This window comes from Anas platyrhynchos, chromosome 29 (genome assembly GCF_047663525.1).
Source record: "Anas platyrhynchos isolate ZD024472 breed Pekin duck chromosome 29, IASCAAS_PekinDuck_T2T, whole genome shotgun sequence".
NCBI classification, from domain to species: Eukaryota; Metazoa; Chordata; class Aves; order Anseriformes; family Anatidae; genus Anas; species Anas platyrhynchos.
Genome location: NC_092615.1, coordinates 4,604,146 through 4,622,500, shown reverse-complemented (window position 1 = coordinate 4,622,500; position 18,355 = coordinate 4,604,146). Strand labels below are relative to the sequence as shown.

General features: G+C 56.6%; 1 protein-coding gene across 11 annotated transcripts in view; it reads left to right on the top strand.

The window, feature by feature from the left end:
- TCF3 (transcription factor 3) overlaps positions 1 to 18,355 on the top strand; it is a 72,145-nt gene that overhangs the window by 26,376 nt on the left and 27,414 nt on the right. For 7 of the 11 annotated variants that reach the window (XM_038169034.2, XM_038169038.2, XM_038169037.2 and 4 more), the window contains 2 exons: positions 10,724 to 10,797; positions 11,848 to 11,944. In XM_038169034.2, coding sequence (XP_038024962.2) covers positions 10,724 to 10,797; positions 11,848 to 11,944 — 171 coding nt within the window. The remainder of the gene's footprint in view (positions 1 to 10,723; positions 10,798 to 11,847; positions 11,945 to 18,355) is intronic. The other 4 variants (XM_038169035.2, XM_038169043.2, XM_038169042.2 and 1 more) reach the window with 1 other exon arrangement.

The window sequence follows — 18,355 nt, the reverse complement described above, 5'->3', positions numbered from 1 at the left end:
GAGGGAGATGAGATGATCTAATGGGTCCCTTTTTGTCTCCAGCCCATTCCTCTAACAGCGGGGTGTTTGTGGGCAGCACCAAAGGGCTCAGGGGGTCGTGCAAAGCCAGGCTGGTGCTTTTGGGGCTGGGTGAGACAGCGTGCAACCCGAGCAATGGGTTGGTGCCTGTCTGGGCAGGGTGGGAGAACAGCGCAGCTGGATGCTGCAATGTTGCTCCGTGACAGTGTCAGAATAAAACCTGTCAGAATAAACCCTGAGGTCCTCACGGGGCTTCGAGGAGCTGCAGGGGGTATTTTCGGGGTTTTGCTGTTAGTGTGAGAGATCACACCGGCTCCTAGGGGCCATGGCTAAGCGATGCTCGCGTTGCACCCAGGACATGGTGTGAGATGCACGTGCAGGAGGGGGGAGCGTTGCTCGGTCCCAGGAGCGCGAGGCGCGGTGCCACACGAGGAGTGCCACCTGCTGGCACCTCGCCCCGGCCCGGCACCGTCTGCCCAGTGAGAGGAGAGCTCGGTGGGAGCAGCAGGGCCCTGCAGAAGGGGGGCACAGTTGGGATGGCTTCCCTGGCTCCTTTGGGGACGTCCTCATGGCACAGGCACATCATCCACCCGCCGGGCGCAGGAGGAGCCCAGACGCCCGCGTGTGCCACGGTGGGCTCATCCGTACCCCCACGGCTGGTTTAAGTGGGATGCAGCTGGTGGGAGCGGTGCCACCCTCCTGTCCCATCCCTCGAGCTGGTCGGCCAGGTGACAGATGTAGGTTTAAAACCAGCCACCATCCCAGTGCCTCAGTCTGTCCTCGGGGGTCTGGGGTAACCCTGCTTGGACGTGGGTGTCATGGATGGAGGGAACCAGGGCACGAGGTGCTGGAGCAACTTTTCCATGTCCCCTGGCTGAGGTGACTTCAGAAAGTCTCTTGAGGCTGATGGGCAGCCAAAACCAATGGCTCAGTATTGGTTTCCCCTGAGGACAGGAGGCTGGATGAGACTTCACCTCTTGGACTCTGCTCCATAAGCTGGTGTCGCCCTTAAAATAAAACTGGTTTCTTTCTTCAGGTAAGCTCTTCTCGTGACGTGTCCTCTTGGCTTTAGGGGCAGAAGTGGAATTTGGGGCATGGAGCATGGTTATGCAAAGATGTGGATTCTCAGCGAGGAAAGGGACAAGTGAACATCTTGAAGTATTTATAGTTAAAGAGGGGAAAAAAAAAGTCGTGGTTCTTGGAAACGGTGCTTCTTAGTAGCAAGTAGATCAAATACAGCCCTTTTTAATGTAATTTAAATAATCGATGGTATATTCAATTACAGAAATATTTGGCAGAGCTCTAAATAGGTCACATCTGTCCTTAAACCGTTCTTAAGGTAAATATCTCACCATGCCGTGCCGTGTTGACTAAATTTTGCAAAAACTGGTGCCTGGGAGGGACCCCTCGTGGGCTCCACGTGCAGTTAATCCCCCAGACCCCGTGCCGTGTGTGCTGCTGGGGTGTGGGTGTGCTCTGGGGGTCCTACTCTGGGTGTTTGGGTGCAGAGGGTCGGGGTCCTGCACTTACAGCACTCCAACCTGAACTTTTTTGGGTTTTGGCATCAGACGAATGCAGTGGGTGTGCGGCTGCTGCATTGCCCAGCGCCGTGCTTTGGGGGAGGTTTGGGGGGTGAGCCCCACGCTGAGCTGTGTCCCCTCGGAAAAGGAGAAGGGGAAAAAAGACGAACCTCTGTTGTGGCAACCGCGGTCTTGAAGTTATTTGCAAACAAAAGCTGGAGCTCAGGGCTCGCCTCGGCCCCGCGGAGGAGGCAGGTGGTGTTGAGAACACTTTGTTTGGGAAAGTTTTTCTCATTGTGTCGAACAATTCTTCTTAGATGATCCTTCCTGTGGGCTGAATCATCGGCTCGGCTAACACGTTAGCTCTCCTCGCCAGCCCCGCGCCGGTATCCTGTGCGCTCCGGGGCATCCTGTGCCGGGGAGCGGGGCTGCCCAGCACCCCGCAGGATTGCAGACCCGGCCTCTAGGGCAGAGCAAATGGCCTCAGCCGTGCCTCCCCTTTGCCTTCCTCCCGCCCACACGTGCTCGTGCTCCCTGGGCAGACGTGATCTGTTTTTTCCTCTTGCTTCTGGGGAGTTCGCAGGGCAGGCTGCTGGGCTGGTAGCCACATGGTGTTAACCACCGGCCCTCTTCCCTCGAAGAGAAGGCTCCCAGGTAAACTGCCGAGGCCACCGGGATTGTGGGTGTTTGGCCGTTTCCCCGCATCATTTCCCCATTATTTGGAAACGGCCTGAAATTTGTCTAATTTTTAACCACCTCTGGCCTCCCTGCCCAGTGGGCTGGGAGCGCTCACGTACACGGTGCTGGCGCTGCTCTCGGGACGTGTCCCAGGGAAATCGCTGAGGAAAGTCTTCTCCTTTGATCTGAAATGTTTCTCTTGCGACATTTTAGACGGTCAAGTGGAAGTAAACGGGCTTCTGGCTCCTATTTTCCTGCTCTGGGAGCAACAGAGACCCAGCGGGGAAAGATTTATATTCCCCAAAAGGACAGCGCCACCAATGCATTTCTGACACCCTCATTTTATTTTACGTTGCAAATTAAACAATACTTGGAAAGATGCAAATCGGAGCGGAAATAGAGGTAAATGCCTCTAACCAAAATAGTCTGGGTGTGCGAGCATCTGTACGTACATGCAAAGCACACGATTGTCTGCGAAATCCGAAAGGTCAGTGCCTGGCGTCCCGGGGGACACGCAGCCATCGTATTTCACTCCCCGCTGGCATCGGGCTGCTGTGCACGCTCAGCAAAATGAATTCTTTCTTCGGACAACAATGCGTGCGTTAGTGTCGAGTGTCTGCATCTTTCATGAGTGTGCAACTTTGTGGTAAAACAAATGAGCTGGAAAAAAACAGGATGTGGATTTACTCTCGCTCCTCTCTCCCCAAAGCTTTCTGTTTAATGGGATCTAACCCCTCGCTTCACAGATAAGCCTCTATCTGCTGGATTTAAGTTGTTTTGTGGTAGCAGACATGTTGATGTTGTCGGATGTATGTGATGCAGGACATGAGGAGCTCTCTACGGGGCTGTCCTCGTGTTTAAGTTGCCGTCGGGCTCGCTGCTCCCACGAAGCCCTTGTAGGCCTCAGAGGGGCTTGGAGATGGGGATTTGCAGTGGCACGAGTCCAATGTGTAGGCCGAGGACTCCTCGTAGACCCATTCCTTGGGTTTCCATATTTAATATTATTAAGCTTTTTCAAGTTTGCATGCCTGGGAGCAGACTGCAGGGCAGGCGAAGGGGCAGCGAGGCCGATGGCCGGCGCCACGCTCCCTCCCGCTGGTTTTCCAAAGCCCCGCTGGGAGCACGGCTTTGGGGCATGTTCCCAGGGGTCCTCAACACAAACGTGTGGGGAGGATGGGGGGGGGGGGGACCTGAGCTGTGCCCCTCAGGGGGTAATGCTGGAAGCGAGGCCTGGGGGTTGGCCCTGCACCGCCCTCAGAGCTGCCAGCAGCTGCCTGGAAGCAGTCGCCTCTTTTTAGGTCCCTCCATCCACGGGTAGCAGAGCTGTTCCTCCGAATTACGCCGTAATCCAAGGTGCTAACAAAGCCAGGCTAATTCTGACACTTGTTATCAGCCCGCCTTAAATCAACATTGTTCTTGGATGTGTCCCCACGATTTGTCCCTGCTCGGCATCCAGCTCCTTGCGAAGCGAGAATGGGGCGGTGGGCACGGGGGGAGCAAGGGGCACGAGCGGGACCGGCCCAGGCGCTGCCGACCCGCTGAAGGCACTGCCTGGCCCGGCCCCGTTATCATCTGTCCCGCTTTCTTGCCGCTCCTTTGTGCTCTTGTTTGGTCATTGCTGTGCCGTTGTTTTCACAGCTGGTGGAAGTGTTTTGAGCTTGAAAGTTTATTTTCTTCCCTCTGGTTGTCGTCACAGGTTTGTTTTCTTTCTCCCCGTGGCATCTTGCTGGCCTTACCCGGGGCTGGGAGGTGTGCCTTCGTGCCTTGGCTGGGGGGGAGGCCCGCTGGCCTCGCTGCCTTGGCCTCGCCTCGTTGGCCGTCATTAACTTAACGAACCCGTCCAGCTTGGCCTCTCCCCCGAGGAGAAGGGCCGCAGTGCAGCGTTTTCCCACCACCTGCACATCGCGCCGTTGTTTTGCATGGCCTTGATGGGGCTGGCCCAGGTGATTTGTTTCCTTAATTATGACTTGGAGGGGGCAAGCTCTCGTCTTCATCCCCGTTACCAACAGGGTCGGGGGCCCTGTTCCTGCTCTCAGCACCAGGCACCCCTTCCCCCTGTGCTGGGTGCGGTGCCTGCTGGCTTTCTCTGCTCCTTCCTGGGACATGGCCCTGGTCCCCAGATCCTGGCCCCAGGGCTGCCGTGGAGCCTGCCCTGTCCTGCGAGAGCTCTTGCAGCCACCCCTGGGCTCAGCAATCCAGGCTAAGCACTTCCCTAACCCACAGCAGGGGCTGCAAATGCAGCTCTGTTTGGAAACGCCACGTGCATCATCTCGCAGACCATCTTCCGAAAGACTGTGAGTACAAAACACCTCCTTGGCTTTTTTTCCCCTTTCTGGCTTTGTTTTATCTGCAGATTTAATTTCTCTTTCCTGCTTTGCCTCCGTACTCATCCCTTGCCCGAAGCCAATGGGGAATGGATCATTTTCCCCTCTCTCTTTGGGGAACCTCTCCCATTTTTCCCCAGCACCAAATATTTCCTAAAATCCCACTCTGAGTGCGGACCATGCAGCAACTGCTGAACCAGAACACGACACAGGAGATGCCAGAGCAGATGCAAAGCGGAGGAATTAATGATCGCGGAAGTGGTGGCATCAGCTTTTTTTTTTTCCTTCTTTTTTTTTTTAAAGTCAAAATTATGCCTGAGCATGCGTTTGGGGAGGGGGAGCCAGCAGCAGGCGTCCCCCTCAGGGCAGGGGCGCAGGCGCTTGTGCGGCATGGCCGCGTGCGCCTTGGTTTTGAATTCCTCGTGCTTTCATCGGCACAAAGATAAACGGGGAAGGGCCTGCCCCATAAACCTGTAGGGTTCTGCTATGGCAGGCTCCGAGGTGACCTCGTTCAGAGCACCATCAGGGTCCATCCCTCCACGGGGGGCCTGATCCGGAGGGCCCACCAAAGCACTCGCTTCCTTCCCTGGCAGCAGCACGGAGCCCTCCCTGCCCTTCAGCTGGCAGTGCCGAGCATCCCGAGCTGCCCTCCAGGTGTTCAGCCCTGCTTGCTCTTGCTTTTTTTTTCCTTTTTTTTTTTTCCCCTTTTTTTTTTATATGTGGGGGCTGGGGGGTGGAATTGTTTTGTCGTGCGCCGGGAAAAGGAAGTGAACAAATTGTATAGTCCCGTCCACAATCAACGTCCTGTAAACAGCCGGCGACTGCCTCCCATTCAAATCTGTTTTTTCCTATTCGGGGGCGGACGGGGCTGGTAAATAAACAGGCAGCCGCTCCGAAACACCCCGGTTTTCCCCTTGGCGAGGCCATGCCGGTGGCCGGGGGGGGCTTTCCCTGAGGATGCCTCAGTGTTGGGATGTGTTGGTGCTGTTGTTTCTCACTGGGCGGCAGCACGTGGGCCTAGGGAGCGAACCCTCGCCAGGAAAAACAACTTTGCTGGTTTGACTGGGACTAAAGCTAATTACTAGTCGACTAATTTTATTGATTTCAAATCCCTTTTAGCGGAGATTTTGCTGTGAGGCTGATCGCCAGAGCGATTAGGACACAAAGCTGCTTAATTTGGAAGTGTTTATCAAGCAGCCTTCTGTCACCTCTCTTTCAAATCAAATTACGGTGGCACCAGTGGCTGTCACTGCAGTGTCCCACCTCTGCTGGAGGCGGGTGCTGGGCATCGCGTGGGCACCCCCTGTCCTGCTGGTGTGTTCACAGGCATGGCCCTGGGGGGCTTTTGCTTGTGGGGTTTTTATTCCCAGCTCTTTATTCCCGTCCTGCTGCACCCAGGGCCACCAGAGCCACCTCGCTCGTGCTTGGGCATCGCCATCCTCCAGCGAAGCCAAGGCTGTGACTGCTCCCAGAGCTGGGGCTTGGCCTTAATATTTCTAATAGATTTATTAAAAAAAAAATAAAAATAATAAAGGGTATTTTGATGGGAATCAGATTAAGGAGGGCTCTTTGATGCTGACAGATTGTGCTGGGCAGGGTGGAGGCATCAGGGGGAGGGAAGCGCTCAGCCCGGCTCAGCTGCAGCCTGAGCCACACAGCGGCCCCCGGTGACGTCCCCACCAATGTCCCTCACTGTCCCCCAGCACGGGGCTGCCACTGCCGTCTTCTGAGGCCAAAAGTGAGTCATCTTCAAGGCATTTGAACACACTGGACCACAGCTTTGCAGCTTTACGTGCGCTCCTCCAGGTGTGCCTTGGTGCAGGGTTTAAGAGCAAGCCCTTGGTCTTGGTGCACCAGTGGTGACCGAGCAGTCTCGGGGGCAAGATGTCCCACTTCGTGTGTCCCTGCGTGTCCCCTGGGTTCAGAGGAACGCTGCCTGCCCCATGGGTTTTGCTTGCAAAGGGCTTACTGGGGATTGAGCTCCTGTTGAAGGACCTGCAGTGGCTGGAGACATCCAACACCCAGCCCTGCTCTCTGCTAGCTGCATCCCGGAGCTGTGCTGGGATCGAGGAGTGGAGAGCTCTGAGAAGCGCCCCTCCTGAAGCCATGGGGCTCTCCGATGGCTCAAGGGACAGGACAGCTTCCCAGGTAGAATCCAGGGCTCTGGTTATTGACTGAAGCCAGAGCCAGCATCTCTGCATGGCATTTTCAGCTCCAGGCATCCCGGGCGCGGGGGCTGAAGCAGCCTGCAGAGAACAGGGTGGGAAGGGGAGTGCACGTGGCTGCTGCTGGGATGTGGGAACGGGGCAGAAAACCACACAGCCTCCTTAACCAGTTCACTGGTTTCAGAGCTGCAGGTTCCCTCCTGTGTGGGGAGCTGCTCCCGGGGCCCGGACAGCTCATGTGGGATGGGGCAGGTGTCTGAGAGCAAACACACCAGCACCCTGCTCGCCTTCGGAAAGGGGTGCAGAGCAGGGGATGCTTCGTAGCATGCAAGGTTGGGGTAGGAAATGCACTGCTAAATTCACCATTCCTCTCACTCATAACTGAAAGCCCCTGTGGTTTGAATGCGTCCTTGGAGGATGTGCTGGGGTGGCGAGGGCATGCAGGGCCTCGTGGCGCACGGAGGGCTTTTACTCGGGCTCAGTTTGGGCAAATTATTTTTATCCGTGCTGAGAGCTTAGAGCAGTTCTTGTCTATCAGCTCTTCTTAGCTGTGGCACAGAAATCGTAAGGAAAAAAAAAAATGACTGTCTGACAGCTACATCTTATTCTATTAGTACATTTTAATTAGAACATGAGCAAGAAATGCATTATGAATATTCATGATCAGGGTTATTAAAATGCACAATTAATCTGTACGTTTTTTAATAACTGTATTAATGGAGAGAGGAGGTAGCTCCTATTTTTGTCTTTTCTGAATTGGAAAGTGTGCCTTAACTCGGTTAGTTGGAAAAGGGTTTTATTTTAAAATAAAGCTGGCCCCGACCAGCTGCGTGCACGTGTGGGTGTCTGCAGAAACTGCGCGCGTGCCCTGCGCTGGGAGAGCGTTTTCAGAGCTGCAAAGCTCAAAAGCTGGGATATGCCAGGGTTACACTTGGTGCAAAAGTAGTCCTGCTCCCTGCCACGCGAGCTGGATACGATCTCAGCTGGGGCCTTGGCTTTAGTTCTTGCCCAGCACCTTGTGCACGTTCGTGTGCAGGAAACCTGCTCTGGGGACGAGGCAGGGCTGGGGAGGGAGGGAGGTGCCCACAGGTCCCCGTCCCATTGCGGGGACGCAGGAGGTGACAGCCTTGTCCTGCAGGCAGGTCCCTGAGCCAGGGGGGATTTTTTTGGAGTTCCCCTCGAGGAGTTTGGGTGTGACTTTTGGAGGCTTGGTGCGCTCGCAGAGCTGGGGGAGCCCGACAGCTCTCCCTGCAGCACGTGAGCAGTGCCCACAGGCAGGAAACTGATGGGCAGTGCCCAAAGCACTCCTGACCTCCATCGGGAGGGGGACAAGGTGTGTGGCCTCACTCCCTGGGTTTCTGTGACCAAAGGGTCCGGGTGAGAGGCTTGGGTGAGCACCTGGGGATGCGCTGGAGCTGCTGCAGCCTGCCCCAAACACCACCCTGGGCCCTTCTCAGCCTGGACATCTCCATCTCCTGCTCCTTCCCCTTCCTCCTCCTCTTTTTTGGGTCCAGCCCAGCTGCTCGGTGCCGTGGGGAAGGCTCTGGAGCACTGGGAGCAATGGGTGAGCATCACAGGCTGGGAGAAGCATGGCCGTGGGTGGTGGTGGCAGCAGCCTTGCAGCCTTGTGGGGTGTGGGCTGAGCAAAACCCCACTGAGCCTCGGGTGGGCGGTTTTCCAGAAGCACCTGCTTTTGGCCAGCCTTTGGGTTTTCATGGGTTTGGCAGGGGGCATTTGCTGCCGAGTTGTAGATCCGATACAAAGGGAGGGGAGAGCAGGTCAGCACTACATTGGGACGATTGCCAGAAACGTAAGGTGGGCAGGATGGGTTTTTTGTCCTGGCTTCATCCCAGAAACGCCTGAATTCTTCAAACACCTCCAGGCAGAAAATGGGACATTCTGCAGGCACCTTTCGCCCCGGTTGCTGTAGCTTGGGAAGATGTGAGACCATTTTTTTGAGCTGTTTGGAAAGGCTTTGGTCCAAAGGCTGGCCCCTGTCGTGGGCTTCCAGGCACCAGAGCCCCACCAGGAGGCTGCCCCATTGAGCATCCCCCCTGGGGCAGCTCCTCGTGGTTCAGGGGGGCTGGAGAAGGACCGGGGGGGCCTCGCTGGCTGCAGCCACCAGGGCATGCCACCCTCCTTGTCCTGCCTGCACGAAGGGCTGAGTTTTTGCCAGGGGTGGCTGAGGCTGCGGTTCCTGCTCACCTCATCACCCCGACTGCTGGGATGCTCCAAAAGTACCCGGGAAAGCAAAATGAAAAGGAGCCTTTCTGCCTCCCGATCTCCACTGGTGTTTGCGGGGTATGCAGATGAATTGCTTTAGAAAAACACATTAGCAAAGCAAAAGTTTATTCTAGGAAGTAGGAGGTGGGAGAATTGGCAGTAATTCTCCCTAGTATCCAAGGTATTATTAGAGGCTTATCCCTGCTCTGCACAGTAATCACATTGGAAATTTTTGATTAGAAAACAAAATCTAAATGAGAATTATGAATATTCATTAGGTGTAGAGATTAATATGCATAATTATGCAAATTAGACAGCAATTAAACACCAATTCTCTGGGGAACTGATTAACACAAAGGCACAGAAATAGAAGGATGTAATTTGAAAGAAGTTTCTGGTTAAATGAACAGTAAGGGGAGCGGAGGAGACAAATACGTGGCGTGTTTGCCATAATAATCAGCTTTGCTAAAATGCAGGCGGAGTGCGCCCTGAAACTGCCCGGCCCTCGCTGCTCCCCCAGTTCCTCGTGTCGGGGCCGCTCTGTTTGGAGCCCAACATCCCGTAAATCCTGCTGGCACCAGGGCTGCTGGCACCCCGACGGAGCTGGCTGGGGCAGGGGGAGCCCACGGAGCGCCCAGTTTTGGGGATGGGAACGGGGTCCGTGCACAGTTTCAAGGCAGAGGTGGCTCCATCCCTCTTGTGGGCTCAGGGCTCTCCGCAGCAGCCCCGCAGCCGACCCAGCTCTGGCACCACCAGGGTGAAAGCAGGTGGAGGAGGCACGGCCTCTGCCTCGTGCCGGTCCCTCGTGGCACCCATGGGTGCAGGATCCTGTCCACTCTGGCCCAGGTGCCAGCTCACATCACCAAACACCGGGTTGGAAATCCCACTGCTCGGCCAGGCCAGGGCTCCAGCCTCGCCTGCCAGGAGAAGTTTCCTCCGTGCAGTCGCGGTGCCCGATGTAACTGCAGAGCTTGGCTGCTGCAGGTCCCGGGGCGATTGTGTCTCGGTGGATGTTGGCCACCTCCCTGGGGCACCTCGTGTGCTGGTCGCCCGAGAGGCACAGCCTGGGCGGACCTGGCAGGCGATGAAAGGAGACGGTTTCCTACCGCAGCCTGCGAGCAGGCACGTTGCAAAACCCCTCCCGTTGGTTCGCTGCCATCCTGGGCTGAGTCACCTTTGCGCGGGACACGCTTCGGAGGGCTAAAAATTACCCGGGTGGGAGCGGGCTCTGATCGGAGCTGCAGCATCCACACACCATCCTCTGCAGGAGCACGGGGCTCACACCAAAAATAGCTGTGAAAAAGCGTGAGCCCCATAGTGGTGTGCCCCAGCACGTCACATCGGAGGCTCTTTTGATGGAGAACAGAGTTTTTTAGCCCGTGATCCAGCATTGGGAAGCCTGTTTGCACGCTGCTCACAAGCAAAAATCGGGTCCCACTGGAGCACCGGGATGGGCACGATCGGTTCTTAATTTGCAGCCCTCTTAAACATCAGGCTTCGAGGAGAGCAGGCTCCTCGGCACCGCGGGGTAGCGCGGGGGTAAAATACTCGTTTCTCCTCTTCCCACTGCCCCGTGTTTTGAAGCCTTTCCAGGCTGCGGTGGGATCAGCTTTGAACTCCCAGCTGAGGTGGGAAGGTGGGGATGGAGAGGGGAGGATCGGTCACGCCAAGTGGAAGTGGTTTATTAATGAAAATATTGTTTTGTTTGTAGAAGGAAGAGTTAATTTTGCGAGAACACCTTTGAGGCTTTGCTGATAAAGCAAGAGTAACCTTTGTTCTTCCTGTTTTTCGGTAGGTTTGGATGAAAGATCGGGATCAGGTTCCTGGGGAACGGGAGATCAAAACAGCTCCACATTTGACCAAGGAAGGGTAAGGATAAAAGCACAAACACCGAGCTCAAATGAAAATAAACGGGGGCTTTGCGATGGGCTCTCAGTGCACGCATTGTGCCCAGGCTGGCTCTAACCCTGGAACAACTTTTCTTGCCCCATTTTGAGCGTTGTTCCTGTTACCAGAGGGGGCACAGTGAGCAGAGGGGCCCCGACCTCATCCCTGCAGGCTTTGCTGCTTTGAGGTGCCCCTGGAGAAGGCTTCTCCTCCAAAAACCTCACCCAGACCTGGAGCCTGCGATCTTCCCTCTCCCCATGCTCAGGTTTGGGCATGGGGAGAAGAGGGCTCAGCACAGCGGGGCTGGGGAGGGCCCCGAATGGGGCTGAGGATGGGGAGAGCTGGGAGGATTTTGTTGGGAAGCAGCCGAGGCTGCAGCAGCACAGAACTGGGGCCTGAGGAGGGGAAGAGCGAAAAGACATTAACGTAATTGAAATGGTGTTTTTTTGACAGATGCTCATGTTTTAATGGGTTTGTGTGATTCGTTTTCGCAATGACACCGTTCCCTTCCCTTAGGTCAGTGGCAGAGCAGGCGCTGTATCATTTCTCATTTTTATAGACCTTCTCTCCCCCTCAATCCCCCCGGCTCGGGGGGGCTTTGGGGCTCTCCCCCTCTCACCTGGCAGGCACTGAGCGAAGGCAGAAACTGTGCAGGAGCCTCCAGCATGGGGCAAAGCCTCCCCGTGTCCCTGCCTTGGTGCCACGTCCCCTCCAAACACTGCAGCTGCGCTGCCCGCTCCCCACCGCGAGGCTGGGATCGTTTCTGTGCCCTGCTCACGAGCTGCCTTTGACTTTGACCCTTCTCGCTGCGCCCCGACAGCCCGGCCTCTCGGGGTTGTGCAGTGCCTTGATGCGACTTGGGGGCTGATTGGGGTCTCTCCAGTGACTGCCCATACAGCAGCAGCTCGGGTCTTTTTCCTTCCTCCCCCCTGGCATCAGTTTGGGCACGCGTGGAGGTCGATACCCACACACGCCTTGTGTGCTCGGCTCAGCACCCCCGGGCACCCCCTGACCATGTCCGTGTTGTTTCAGCAGAGCTATGGTGAAGGCCCCCACTACGGTGAGCACAGGGACCTGCCGGCGCACAACAGCATATCTTCATCACCATTCCTGGGACCTGGACTAGTGGGTAAGTGCCTTCTGCTGCCCCGTAGGTGCGGGATTAATCTGGGGGGATCTAACAGGGAGTGGTTTGTGCTTACCGGCAGCGTTTGCACTGCCCAGCGCTCCTGCTTCCCCCATCAGACCCGCTCCAGAAGGGGCTATCGGAGCTGTGGTTGAAGGGGCTGCTGGCCAGAGGGGCTCATCAGTGCCTGATGTGCGCGGCAGCCTCTGGATTTTATGTGCGTGATTATTTTTCCCTGTTCTGCTGTAGCACCCAAGGGCAATAACAGAGATTGATGCCTGCTGCGCTGGCACGGGAAGGGCTGAGTTTGCTCTCAAGGAGCTGGTAATCGGGAGTGGAAAGGCATGCAGGGGGGGAAACAGACACAGCCCATGCTCAAGGTCTTGCAACAGGCTTGTGGTGGCAGGACACGCGGCCTTCCAGCCTTGTTGCTGTAGGCAGAGAGCCAGGGTGCTCCTTCCTTGAGGCACTGGGGTTCAGGGGGGGCTCTTTTTGTGGGCAGAGCCCTCTGCAGGGCTCCTCCATCCCTCGTCCAGCTCCTCAAGTCCTTGTGCCGGGCAGCACAAGGGGCAGCACGCCTCGCTGTGCCGGGACCGTGATCCTGCGGGACCGGGGTGTGTGCCACAAGTTACCCGGTTCCTTCTCCGAGCTTGGGGGTGGAAGGAGGGAGATTAAGAGCAGAAAATAGCCGTATTGAAGGTCTTAGAGATCTCTAATGACATTAGGCCAGGATTTGGGGTTAGTCCTCCCCACCTTTGCCCACGCAGTGGTGAGTCGAGCCTTCCAGCAAGCGCTCGTGGTTGCACGGGTGGGGTTAGCAGAGGGAATTGTGTTTGAAGCAGAAAATCCCCACCACGCTCTGAGGTTCCTCCTCCGGAGCTGGTCAGAAAGGGGAAGAGAAGAGCGGGGCAGCACTGGGAAGTGGCTGTCAGCATGCTTCCTCCTCCTGGCCCGTGTCTGGGGCACGGGGCTCATCCTCAGCCCCGCTCCCCCGTTAAACTCCTCGCCACTGGGGGTGGGACGTTCGATTGTCCTTCGCCTCCCAAAGGTGGAAGAGCGTTTCCGAGTGGCTCCCTTTGCGAGGGCGGTTGTTCCTTCTCATTTTCTGCCCCAGGAGGATGTAAGCAAAGTAGAAGAGATGTTCCTTAATAAGGCAGGGGAGCCTTGATGTAATGCAGCAGGGTTTTGTGGGGTGTGCGCGGGGGGGAGGACCCCTCCCAGCCCATCCCATGCCGGGGGCAGAGGCAGCCTTGAGAGCTTCCAGCCGAGAAGGAGCTGCCCGGGGAGGAACACGGAGGTTTCCCCTTTGATGTGTGCAGGGAAGACGCGTTTGGCTTCCTCTCAAAGCCAGGGCTCCCGGTGCTTGGCAAGCACCGCGGCACTCCCCGACGGGGCTGCGAACCCAGCCGGTCCCCAGCACGTGGAGCCGGAGCCGCCCCCGCCCCGGCGGTGACTTCCAGCAGCTGCCACCAAAGCAGTGGCACCCAGCGCCCCGCGCTGCCCCCGGCCCTCCTGCTGCCCGTGCCAGGTCTCGGGCGCAGCACCCGGAGCCCCACCACCAGAACAGGAGCTGGGAAAGTGCAGACAGGAGGGGCAGGGACCTCCGGACATTTCAAAGTCGCTTTTGTGCCTAAAATTGAATGCGGTTAAAGGAGAAAACACCAGCTCCTGGAGCAGGTTCCAAAATAAATAAATCGGCTTTGCTTAGCCTCTGTGCTCTTGTGCTGAGAATGACAGGCTGGAGGAAGACCACAGGTGGAGTTTTCTCTTCCTCTTTGCCAAACTGAAAACTTTTCAAGTGGCGAAATCATAAATGGAAGATGAGAGAAAGGAGAGCAGGAAAAAAAATCTTTTTGCATGTGATAGCAGTAGCAAAGTGGGAGGGAAGTGTGAGCTTTGGAGATGTCACTTCACTGTGTCACTCCCTGGTTTCCCAAAAGGTTCCCCCCAGGGGGCACAAGCTGGGAAAGGTGATGCCAACGGGGCAGTCAAGTGGGACTGATGAATTTTAAAACATAAGGCGGTGGAAGGGGCAGATTAGCATGGACAGACACACCAGGTGGTACTGGATGGGCAAAAGGTGCATGAAATGCGCTCACGTAAACCCTTCTCCAAAATAAGAGTTTGTATCCATTTCCCACTCAGCCTCTATTTCTTCAGGGAGGAGCAGAAACCGCTGGAAGAAACATTTCAGGAGGAACATTTTCCTTGTTGGAAACCACGGCCTTTTGGCCCAGGGCTCCCCTTCACGTGCAGCATGGCTGAGCAGCCTTGGGGAGAAAAACGCTTCAACAGCCCCCATGGGGTGGGGAGGACACAAAGCTCTGGAGCAAAGTGCTGGAGAGGTTTGATCGCAGAAGGACGGAGCGCGTGTGGTTTTCTGCAGCAGGTGATGGTTCCCGGGGCAGGAGGCACGGGTGCTGCTGGCTGCAGGCACCCGGGTGCGCTGGGCTGGCAGGGGGGCTCTGCAGATGGCAGAGATGCCCCGTGCAGCGCACGCCTCCCCCAGGACTGGTTTTGAGTTCTCAGAGCAGCCTTTGAAAGGAGAAGTGCTGCTTTCCTTTCCGTTCAGCTGGGATGCCAAATGTGACGTTTGGAGCTCACCGGTGGTCTTTGGGTGAGCGCACGGCACCCGGCACGGTGGGAGCTGGGCTCTGGGAGGTGCTGAACACAGACCGGGGGGCTGCTCCCCCGGCAGGACCCAGGAGCTCTCGGGGCTCTGAGGGCTGCCCGGGTCCCTGCTCATGCACATTGGGAAGGGGATGGCGTGAGGGCAGTTTCCAGTCAGGTGCTTTCCAAAGCACAGGGTCCCCTCTGGCACAGCTTCTAATCAGCAAAGCACTGGGAAAAAAGCGAGAGGGAATGTCTGTGAGACTGGCCGGGTGGGAACCTGGCCTGCGTTGCAGTGGACTGGATGAGCTAAGGTTATAAAAAGCCCTGGAACAGAGCTGCTGTTAGTGCCATGAACAAGAACCTGCCCTGGTGCCGGGCAGGGGACGGTGACCGCGATGAGCAGGGAGCAGTAACAGCACCCACATGCTCCATCCTCCAACAAGTTCCCAACCCGTGCCTCCTCGGTGCCGCTCCCCAAGGCTGGGTGACGATGTCCTGGTGAGGTCCAAGCACTGGGGGTGCGCAGTGGGATGGGGACCCCCGTGGCCCTGGGTGGCACGAGGTGATGGGGGCCATCCCTGTCTGCCCAGGGGGGATGCCGGGACGCAGCACGGTGACGAACCAGCTTGTCACAGAGAGCGAGGAGCGTTTTTTGTTTTAATTCACCAATCTTCCAAATCAGGCACTCTTTTACCATTCATCTTCAGCAGGGGGAAGATGGGGGGGGGATTGCTTAAACAGCAGGGAAACTGATAAGCCATAACAGATTTCTTTCTAGTAATTATTTCTAGTAATTAGCTTCTTTTCAGAGGAGTGTTTCTAATCTTGTGTGCATTGTGAGCTGTTGTGGATTGTGTTCTTCCTGGACAATGGTTTTAATCTGCCTGCGGACGGGGGTTTGTTGCCGCTCCTGTTTTTTTTTTTTCGTTTTTTTTTTTCAAACCTATTTCCCCCCTCCCTTTTAATGGCTGGCTGTGTTTTTCCTCCCCTTTCTCCCCAGGACGTAATTCTGATGGAATTAGCGGGGCTGGGAGAGGCGCGCTGTGGGTGGGAGCCGGGGCTGGGGTGATGCGAGGGCGCCCGTGTGAACTCCCCGCGGGCTGGAAGGGGCCGCGCGGCGGCGAGGCACCTGCGTCCTCCCGGCGGGCGCTGGCAGAACCTGTAGGCGACGTGGATCGCCTTTTCTTCTGCGCATCTGCCAGCGGGGCTTGTCTTGGGGAGAGAAACGGCAAAACCACAGGTTTGCTTGAAAGCACTGCCCGGCTTGTGTTGGAGGGGAGATGCCTGCGCTCAGCCCCGGGGGCAAAAAGGGCTGCAGGACGCAGGGCAGCGAGGCCAGACCCTGCTCCTCGCGGAGCTCGTGGCTCGCCTCAAGAAAGAGGAGTTTTTATCCTGGTGTTTCGCCTCGCTCCGGGAGCAAATCTGAGTTAGGGAGGGGAGAACTGAGTTGGGAGTCCTGGGTGCTGCCCTGGGGAGGGCTTCGGCTGAGCGCCGGCGCTGCGGGATCCTGCAAGAGAAGACACGCCGGGGAGAGGGGAGGGATTGGGAAAGCACTTGTTGAGCAGGGTGGAAGGCTAGGGAAGGGCTTGGCAAAGGGGGATGGATGGCAGGGCTCACAGCGAAGCAAACCAGTGAACGCCGTAAATACGAAATGCTCCCAGCCAGTTCTGGGTGCACCTTGTTTTTAAGGTGCTCTCCGCAGTGCTTCTCCTGTGCGTGCTAAAAGCTGCAGGGGCAAATCCAGAGGACGGGATTCCCTTGGAATCCGATTCCTCACTCAAAGGCTTTTATTCTTCGTATCCTGATTTTGTTCCAGAGTTCGCCTGATGTCTGCCTGCCTCCTCACCCTGTTGGATTTCAGTCATTTGGAGGTGGTGTTTGGGGAGATTTCCGGCATTTGCTCTACCGAGAGCTGCTTCCATTGTGGTCCATGCTGCACTGCTGGGGTTTAGCCGGGTTTTTGGGGCTGTGCCTAGTCTTGGAGCAGCCTGGTTTGCTGCATGTGCTGCCGGGCATCTCCCCGGCACCAGAAACATTACCTCCTTCTGCCAACTTCAGCTTTGTCTGCTCTTTTTAAAATAAGCTCGGTATTTGTTACGATCCAGAAAAGTTTGCCATTCTTCCAGCCTTCCTCCTCCTGCCTTGTTTTCCTAGGCAACTGAATTTAAAACTTCCGCTGCTGAGATTTTTGCTGCTTTTTTCCTTTTTCTATGTCCTTACGGAACAGAGCACACGCAGGCACCGGGGCCACGCTCCCTGCCCGCTCTGGGGTTGCTCCCGTCCCGCAGAGCGCTGCTGATCAAAGGTGCCGCGGGTCGCTGGGACCAGGCGCGCTTTGTTCCTGCCACGAATCACGTCAGATGGAAGTAGCAGGTTTTTGGGAAAGATTGGGCAGACTTCACACCGGGCTGCAGTCGTATTTCTGTTCGAGTGCCTTTCAGCGCGGTGTTGGGGACCGTCAGGGTGGACGAGGTGCTGTGCCCTGGCTCACGGCGTGTGGAAGCCGCGACGTGTTTGCAGAAGAGAGTGCTCGTGGTTGCTTAACAGCTGAACCATTGTGGAATTACCCCGGTTTTCCTCTGGTTTAGGAGTGATCGCCGTCTCCCTGATGACACAACTTGGGGAGTTATTTGTGTAACGCCGCCGGCGCTGCGGCAAATATAGCCGCTAAGCGCTTTTAAAAATTAGGTCATTTAAGAGATCTGTCCTCTGACATTTTGACCTTAGTTTACTTAATATTTAAGCCTCTGAAACGAAACAGCGGCGGGGCCTGGCCACTGGGATGCCAGCACGGGGAGGAGCGATGCCAAACAGCGGGGCCAGAGCCACCCAGTCCCTCCTGGGGCTCTCGGGTTCGGCTGCCGCAGAGGAGGGACCCGCTCAGAAATTCGGGGTTGAGTTCAAGGCCCCGAACTAAGTCAGTGCCAGGGGTTGCAAAACCAAGCAGCCTCCTCTCCCGTCCCACCTCTCTGCCTGTTTCATGGGGCTGGTTTGGGGAAGTTTTCTCCCCGCCCCATCTTTCAGCCGTTCCCCCAAACCTCTTCACGGCGCGTGTAGCTGCCTGCCCACTGCAGCCCCAGTGCGTTACCCTGCATCTCAGCAGGCTTTAGGGTAAGCAGATTGGCAAAATCCTCCCCCTGACATTTTTGCTTGCTAAGCCAGCCCAGGGGCAGGATGCAATCACCCCAGTTGGGGAAGGGGTTTTGCAGGGGGCTCCTGGAGCCCGTCACCACCCAGCTGCGTCCCTGCACATTGCCCTGCACCGGGACAGGGACGTCCTGCCCCTGGCCAAAGCCTTTCTGAAGGTCATCTCCTGTCCCCAGCACCATTAATAGGCTGTAATGAACAGCAGGGGAAAACTCCTTCTGTATTTTAAGTATTTTAAGTCCAGTTTTCTATCTATTTTTTTAAAGTGAAAAAGTGGCTGCTCCCCGCTACAAAAACGTCTTGTTTTGCTTCACATGGGGGAAAACCCCCAAGCTGGCTGTCAGGGGGCCGTGTAAACCCATTGCCTTTCTCCCAGCTGGGGGGTCCCTCCTCACCCCCATCCCACCCTCCCCGGGGCTGCGGCACTGCCCCGGCACCCTTGGGCGCTGCCTGCCGGGGCCACGGCGTGCTCCGGGGAGGTGGCTGTGAGGGAAGGGGCTGCAGGGACGTTTCAGAATGGAAACGTTTCACCGTGCCTCTTGGGTTTCTTTTTATTTTTTTTTATTTTTTTTTCCCCTCGAAAGCACTATTCTGAGCAGCGCGTGGGCAGGGTGAGGTTGAGCGCTGGCAGGAGCCGCCACGGGGTGCTCGGGG